This window comes from Gymnoscopelus braueri (genome assembly GCF_963280865.1).
Source record: "Gymnoscopelus braueri genome assembly, chromosome: 18".
In the NCBI taxonomy this organism is placed as follows: domain Eukaryota; kingdom Metazoa; phylum Chordata; class Actinopteri; order Myctophiformes; family Myctophidae; genus Gymnoscopelus; species Gymnoscopelus braueri.
In genome coordinates this window covers 25,697,582-25,705,968 of record NC_137618.1, presented here as the reverse complement: position 1 = coordinate 25,705,968, position 8,387 = coordinate 25,697,582, and the positions used below count along the sequence as shown (strand labels likewise).

General features: G+C 41.0%; 1 protein-coding gene across 4 annotated transcripts in view; it reads right to left on the bottom strand.

Annotated features, from left to right (window-relative positions):
- Positions 1-85: 85 nt before the first annotated feature.
- ppp2r3b (protein phosphatase 2, regulatory subunit B'', beta) overlaps positions 86-8,387 on the bottom strand; it is a 28,381-nt gene continuing 20,079 nt past the window's right edge. For 3 of the 4 annotated variants that reach the window (XM_080456819.1, XM_080456820.1, XM_080456822.1), the window contains 8 exons: positions 7,378-7,464; positions 6,335-6,491; positions 5,158-5,206; positions 4,946-5,035; positions 4,498-4,673; positions 3,941-4,059; positions 3,411-3,517; positions 86-1,826 (listed from right to left, as the gene is read on the bottom strand). In XM_080456819.1, the coding sequence (XP_080312945.1) occupies positions 1,685-1,826; positions 3,411-3,517; positions 3,941-4,059; positions 4,498-4,673; positions 4,946-5,035; positions 5,158-5,206; positions 6,335-6,491; positions 7,378-7,464 (927 nt within the window). In that variant the 3' untranslated portion in view covers positions 86-1,684. Of the gene's footprint in view, positions 1,827-2,438; positions 2,482-3,410; positions 3,518-3,940; positions 4,060-4,497; positions 4,674-4,945; positions 5,036-5,157; positions 5,207-6,334; positions 6,492-7,377; positions 7,465-8,387 lie in introns of all 4 variants that reach the window. The other variant, XM_080456821.1, reaches the window with a different exon arrangement.

Sequence of the window (8,387 nt, the reverse complement as noted above, 5' to 3'; positions counted from 1 at the left end):
GTGTGGATTTGCAACATCCAAAATTGACAGTACTTTTGATGGATATCTATCGAGTCCCTACCAATAATGACAGTATATACACATCTCTTCATCACCATTTATTTGAACAAAACAAAACATTGAAAAATTGGTTCCATCTTTCCTGTAAAACATATCTCAGATAGAAAAAGAAAATTGGCCAATTAATTTACAACACAGCAAGCGCAAAATACATATTTACATCTATTAATAAATATCTCAATTTATATAAAACCATTTCTCACACTGAAGTTTATATCTGGCAAAATATAAGGTTCTATTAATGAACACAAAACAGACACTTCATGTGTGGGCAGTGGCCAACTTTACTGTGTGGGTGTGTGTGTGTATACAGCAGGTCAACTGTCTAGTTTGGCACCTTCAGTATTCTCCAGTGGTCTCCTTCAATCAAACCATGGCAGCATTTACATTCTTACTGAGTACTATTATTATTATCTGGAATGTCAGATTAGCCAAGATCCTCAAATGTTAAGTATTCAAATTAACATGGTGGCGGTCCAATAATACACATGTACTACTGTACCTGAATGAGCTCTAGCGCAGGGTGTGAACGTAGCGTTGGCCCAGTTCAACCTACAGTAGCAGCTTCCAGCCAGTGTTCTAACTAGTGCTCAGACTGCACAACCTCCTCCATCCCCGTAATCAGTGTCAACATTATGTCTGCTTGTCCGGTAGTTTGAAGGCCATTTCACCCCCCCCCCCCATTTTAGTCATTGCAATTCCTCCCATGTGTATAGTCCCTGTCACTGCCAACCCCTACCCTTGAGCTAGGAAGGGTGTAGACAACCGCATCTCCTCTGATACAGAGTCGGCAGCTGTTCTTATCACCCGATAGTGAGGAGTTTCACCGGGAGGGCCTTGACAGATTTCGTTTTTTACCGATTCTGACATTTCCACTGTATATCTTCGTCAGTTTTGGTGGACCTCCCAAATATCCACTGAACACTTAAGAAGGTGTGAACACCTCTTTATTGCAACAAAATGGAATATTATAGAACACAAGCAGCCCGACTCTATGCCACATCTGTGGCTTGACTGTAAACACTTTATATTTTGAATTTGAACATGTATGGAGTAGCAAGACCATTGAACACGGGGCATTCAGAAGATATTTGGGAGGCAAAGACGGACAGAGATATACAAATGTTAGAATTGAAGAAAATCTGTCAGCCTTGTCCTAACTAGCGTGCAGAGGAACACGCTATTCATCCCAGTTCTGCTCCTTGCTGAACAGGCACCCGACCAACCAGTAGGAGTCACTAGTGCAGCGACAGATCGCCCTCCCCTGCCAAGCTTTCCACCCGCAAACATGGCCAATTGTGTTCATTAGAGCGCCCGGGCCAAGCCGGAGGCACCACGGAGGAATGAAAACCCATTCTCCACTGTGGTGAGAAGGAACTTTACTCCTGCGCCCACCCAGACGCCCCCCATTCCCACATCTCTGATAAAGGGTGTCATTCTGGCTTGACAGCAAAGTTTGCTCCTGGACAAGTGTGTCCTCCTGTCTCACTGGATGGGAACTTAACCTGAAACCTGGTGTAGCATTGACTGAGGCTTGGTGGCGTTCAACTGCCTTAGCGCTGCCGTATGTGTTATGTCCGTTGCAGAGCAAGGTCGTGATTAAGTTAATAAGGGTTGAGGAAGGTCATTCATAGTCATCCTCGTATTCATAGTCGTCCAGGTCCAGGTTGCAGTGTGGACTGGGGAACTCAAAGAAGTGCTTCTTGCTTCTCGGATCCGGCTCGCTGGAGATGTGCTGCCCTATGGGGCTCAGAGGGTTATCGTACCTGTACAGACACACAGAGATCAATGATGGAGTGTGTGTGTGAGAGAGACAACAAAAATACATTGATTTTAAATCAAGGAGGCGGATAGGAAACAATATGAGGGGTCAATATGTCTGTCATGATGGATCATATAAAAAACTTCCAGCAGACCATGTAACGTTCAAGGACTGTGAGACATTTGTAACAGTCAGAAGCTTCGCATTTAAGGACATACCAAAACATACTGTAGTTTGTTAGGATTTTTGAGGAAGCCATTGGATTCCGCTCCTTTCAGTACGGTATGAAAATCTTGAAACTAGCTTGAGATACATGGTCTGTTTATGGCCAAGTGACTGAAACAAACCATGGGTAAAACCAATGAGAGGGTGCAGGGGTAACTCCATGGAGAAACTGCAGGGGAAACGAAGAAAGTGGCAGTCCAGTTCTAAACAGACTCCCAGCTCCTGTATGCTGATTCTTACCCATCATCATATATACTAATAGCCCATATTATTCAGAGCAGACAGGCAGTGGGGCAGAGGCTAGGAGTGGGTTTAAACCTTTCACAAGCAAAGGGAGAGAGGGGGGGAGGTTGAGAGTTTAGCCACTGCTTGTAACCCTATGTCTCCTTACCTGCCCGCTGTGAACAGTCTGTCATTAGGAGTCAGTGGTGTTCCTAAAAGCACCACATAACATAGCTGTCAATGGATTCATCCATCACTGGATCTAGGGCTGCGACTATCGATTGTCTTAGTGATTATTCTAACGATTACTTTTTTGATTAAATGTAGTGTAAGTGAAATGTTTTGGTTAAAACAAAACTTTTTTTTTTGTTAAAAGGTTAAAGCTCTATATTCTATATAGAGTGTTTGTTCAATAACAGGGGTCTCCCCGTCTCTCCAGCTCTTTAATGAACAGAAAATACATTTTCAGGTGGGTTGCCAATTTAAGTCAAACAGGAGAGAGCACCCATTTATCAGCTTCCATTTTATTGTGTTATAATGCGTGTCTACTTGCGTCATCACTTGCAATTTCACTTTTTTAAACTGTATGCAGTATGGCTTCTCTCTCCTGGTTGGATAAAATTGGTATCCCGACCTGAAAATGCATTTTCGGTTTACTAAAGAGAGACAAGGAGACCCGTTACTGAACAAACACTCAATAGCAACGATTGCTATCAGAATTTTGTAGAGCTATTTAACACTTATTTTAGCAAAACAATATCACTTACTGCACTTTTTTAAACAAATAATCGAGAATAAATGATATCATGAATATAAACGATATAAATGTTTTAATAATCAACTAAATTATTTTAGTCCTATTTTATACTTACTGCCCTATTTTATATTTACTGTCATACATAAGCTACAGGCTCACAACGCATTGCGATGCATTTGAGCTTGTAGATCGCCATTTTTGAAAGTCGATTACTGATTATTTTTCAACTCCTTATATTATTTATTTTGTGTAAAAAAATAAATACAAATAAAATAAAAATAGTAATTTGGCATCAACACATGGATTTAGGTTTTCGATTGAAGAGAAAGTGATACCCTCCCGATTAAGTGATTCCTAACTGGAGGACCATAAATCAAGTCTTACCCTTCATTGTACTGGTCACCGGCCGTCTCCTCAGCCACCAGGATGTCATACTCCTCTGCAGCGTACTTCTCCCAGTCAGACATCTCCTGGCGATCCACCTCGATCTCCTTAGAAAAAACACGTTGAAAAGACAATACGTCAGATACATTTGTGAACTGATGACTTCAAATCAATATCACCATTAATTAAAACTTATGCCTCGATTATGATCAATGCAATTATAGAACCTTTTTTTGTGTGTGAAAATAGCTAATCTACAAGCTCACGTGTCACGATCCAGCTTGTAGATGTGGTATTTTTTCTATTTTTGTACACCACTATTGTACAATGAAGTATAACACCGGGTTAAGTGGTTAATCAGACTAATAGTTTTAGTCAATTATATATTGATTCGCTATATATATATATATATATATATATATATGGAAAACACACACGTGTGTGTGTGTGTGTATATGAACATGGGCCGTTAATTGCCCAGCCCTACTTCAAGATAAGGTGCCGCCCTGTGGGTGGAGTCAGTTAATTACCCTTATAAGAGAGAAGGGGTCCCTCTGCTCGTGGTCCAGGTACTTCTCGATGTTGAAGAATGTGTCAAAGAAGATGTGGGCCTGTTTGCATCTCTTCAGGTCCCGCAGTGTGATCTTACCTGGGAGTGGGGGTATAAAATGGGTAAACTTTATGTCGGCCCTCACTTTACCTATCCGTCCACAGCCTACGTCTATGTCACAGGTTCGATTTGGCTAAGTGTTCAACCAGAAAATGTTGGCCTAAAATACCCTGCGGTGTGGCTATGTCTCGTGTTTCATGCTTATAACTCGGTTGGTACGGCGTGTCACTGCTTCCACTAAAAAGGTCAGATTCTTTCTGCTGCCATGCATACTGGTAAAGCCTAAATGCTGGAGGGAGGAGATCGTTGACAGTGTGTAGGTGACACGCCTATCCAGAGCCAGCCAGGACAGATGAATCAATCAGTCTTTCATCGATTACTATTTTCTAAGCGGATGATCAGGCCTGGACACGTGTTGTGACTGTCATCGGCAATGTGTCATTATGTGTGTGTGTACACATGTTGAGCGGGCCTGACCTTCAACCTCTGGCTTGACGAGGTCGAGCATTTGGCAGAGGCAGTCCTCAAATGGCAGAGGTTCGATGGCCATAGTCTCCAGCTTCTGGCACTGCTCCTCGTAGAAGAACTCCAGCTCGTACATACTCAACACCCCGTCCCCATCCACGTCCATGCAACGGAACCAGTATTCTATACTGGACAGACACAGGGGGAACAGGCGGGGAGAGTGTGAGTGCGTATCAACATCTTGTTTATCCAAAAGAGGAAAGAAACACTACAGTACATTAAAGACAGCAGCTTTAAACACTCAAACTTTGGTCTGCTCTTTTTCCCCCTCTACACCAAATCTGATCTACAAGCTCGCAACACGTTGTGAGCTTGTAGAGCTGCAATTTTCAGCAAATGCCCCCCACCCAGAATAGAGATACTAGTTAACAATCAAGTGGTTATCCCAATGTTTGCATACCTGGTATCTGACTTCTTGTCCTCCTCAGAGATGAGGAACCAGACGAAGTCAGCGTAACTCAAACGCCCCTCCTTGTACACCCGCCTGTCCCTGAGAGAAGACGAGGCACGTTGATGATCAATGTTAACTTTCAACATTGTTCACTAATTCACTACCAAAGCATTTGGTATGACACGTTCATCCTTTAAAAAGGGAAGACCATGGTCACTTACCTTGTTACCGTTCCTGAGAATATTCTTTCGATCATCTTGTGGGAGATGGCTAGAAAACATAGTGGAGAGAAAACATTTACGATACAAGCACTTGAATTCCATGTTTTTAAGCTCTTTCAGCTTAATGCACAACTCTCTCAGACTTCCCTTCTCACACATCATAAATCCAACGTCATTGCAAAATGTAGCTCTGTTTTTATCTTGACAATACCATAAATATTCTGTTCATCATTTTTGGCCACTCGGTGGTAGTAATTGTGCCAGACATGGCGTCACCCAGCCAGAGCATAATACACTGCTCTCCCATTGATCTTGTGTCTCATTTCCCCTGCTGCACTCATGGACCCATCAACCAAGAACATGTGGTGTGGAGTGTGTGGGAGAGAAACGTCCCTTTTCCCAAGTGTGTGTGGACTAGACCTAATGGTATTCAAAAATACTTATTTTCGGTTCTTACCTGGCAGATAAATGAGAATCGTTGCATAGAAGAAGACAACAGCTGCTGGGAATTTTTATGTGAAGCGTTTACTAAATTTAATTTCAAATACTTGGCAGTGACTAACAAGTTACTTGTCACCATTGCACCAACTCCTGATACAGTAAACCCAACTTATCTGGTTCTCTGTGGAGGTTAAAGCGGCACTGGAAGGTACAGTATGTTGCTGGTCGCAAGTGGCTACACTTCATTGTAGGGTGATGAGCTGATTTGCTAAGTGTTCAATACCTTATGGTTCACCAAGGCATTTCTTCCTGAGTGCAGGAAAAAATATGGAGTGTATGGTTGGAATTGTTTTCAAAAGAAGCGCTGTGTATTTGAATAATGCATTTTTTTTATTTTAGAATTGTTACTTTCCACCCAGTTTTAGCCACTCAATTTAGATTTATCCAGATGTATCAGGAGGCAGAGATTTCTGATTAAATCAAATCAAGCTTTTTAGCCACTTAATTTAGATTGATCTAGAGGACAAATTGATTTGTAACTTTGTAGAAGAGTGTACACATGTAACAAAATGGACACTTAAAGCATGGGTCTATTTGGTTATGTTTGCACACGCTCAGAATACTCCAGATTTTGCACTGAAGGCTTATTATATAGAATTATTATATAAATACCATACTCCTGTCGTTATGTATTGTGGGATGGACGTGTGTGTGTGTGTGTGTGTGTGTACCGTACCTTGGTCATTGTGTCGCGCCATGTCTCTCTGGTCTATGTAGAGGTCGTGGTCAGCATCCAGCTCCCAGAATTTGCAGTAGATGACGTAGAAATGTTCATAAGAGAAGAACTCCGTCAACTGGTTGACATCTTCCTCCTGCTCCAGCAAGGCTATATTCTGGAGAGGAAGACATTAACTTTAGAAAACTAATGGTTCCATTTCCCGCAGCTGGCCATTTTGCTCAAGCACAGTGAAATTATGTTTTCCCCCAGAGCACCCTGCATGAAAATAAAAAACCCTACAAAGACACAAAAGAAAACAAAAACGACACAATGAATAAATGTACCTCAATAAAAAGAGGAAAAAGACAATGAAATTATACTACAAGGGCTACACCACATTGGTCGAGGTTTGGGTTGTGTAGTAACCTTGCCATGATCTAACTCCAAAGGTAGAAAAAAATTGCTACATTAACTAGAAATTGATCATTCAAAATATGCTCCTCATTGACTTACACTGTACGGTGAAACATCTCTCAAAGTCAGTCTTTTACCCCGTAAACGAACGCAAACAAAGCGGATTATGACAGTATAAAATATCACAAAACCCAGTACCGTTTTTTTAATAAAAATGTCAACTTCCTGTTGATTTTGCCATTTTCATTAGGATCGGCTCCTTTCATTAGGATTGGATCTGTGGATCCGGATCTTCAAATAGTAAAATCAATATCAAACATTTTGATGAAAATAAAAAGTAGTATATAGTACCGGGTTTAGTGATGTTCTATATTGTCAGAATCAGCTTTGTTTGTGTTCGTTTAGGAGCTAAAAGAACTTCCCTGTACAGAGTAAGTCAATGAGGAGCATATTTTGAACGATCAATTTCTAGTCAATGGAGCGATCATTTTAGATTTCTTGCAGATCTTGCCCTTTACATGTGTTAACTGAGGATAGCCGCAACACAAACAACAACCAGATGGGAACCAGCATGAACAAACTAAAGAACACCACAAAGGAGAGGGGTTTGTCTGTATACTGCAAGTCTTTATAGCGTGATGTCCAACCTGAAGGAAGTTGCTTTTCCGGAGCTCGGAGCGTGTGATTCTGCCAGTCCACGACCGATTCACATTGTAGAATATCCTCTGGATCACCTGATAAATCACACATAACCAGTCAGTGGTAGTAGCTAAATGTTTTGCTTTATAAGTCCTGTAATCACAAAGTACCAAAGCATTGACATCAGAATATACTTACAGTACCAAATGTAAAAATACTCATTAACTCTCTCAGTGCCAAGCCCCGAGTTATCCCGAGTTTTAGGGTTATACCCTCAGTGCCAGAACGAGAAATCCCGAGTTTGGAAAAAAGTGTTCAGAACCCAAGGTATCATTATCTGAAGATTTGCAGCTCCATCCACTCTTTGTTTAACCTATAACTGAAAAAGGCTGTATCTCGCTTCCTAAGCACTTATTTTTTTCTTTGAAAATAAAAAAGAAAAAAGTTGGCAAAGTTCGCAATAATTCTTTTATTGGCACTGAAAGAGTTAAAGGAGAATTTCGCCCCACGTTATTCTTACCTTTATTATGACGTTATGATATCCTAGGACGAGTGGTACAGTACATAAATTCCATAACGGATCAGCCACAGTTAAAAAGCTGCGCCTATGGTTCTTGCTTTAAATCGCGTATTTTAATTAAAATAATATTTTTTTCCTGGACAGATCTGATGTTTACAGTGAGAGAACACTATGCAACTTGTTGTTCTTGAATGCCCTCGACCGTTAGCCGCGCTTTCACGACACTTCCGGGCGATATCATAACGTCATAATAAAGGTAAGAATAACGTGGGGGGGAAATTCTCCTTCAAGCAGAAAGGCCAATTTCTCAATCATATTATTGTATTGTAATTAGTAATGCATTAATGTATTCATCATTTTGAAGGGGTGTTAGTACTATTGTTTTAGTTAAATAGCTCTATATATTGATAGCAATCATTGCTACAGTGTTTCGTTATTAAAAGGCATCTCTCCATTTCTCCAGCTCATACCAAGTCCCAACCTGAAATTGTATTTTCC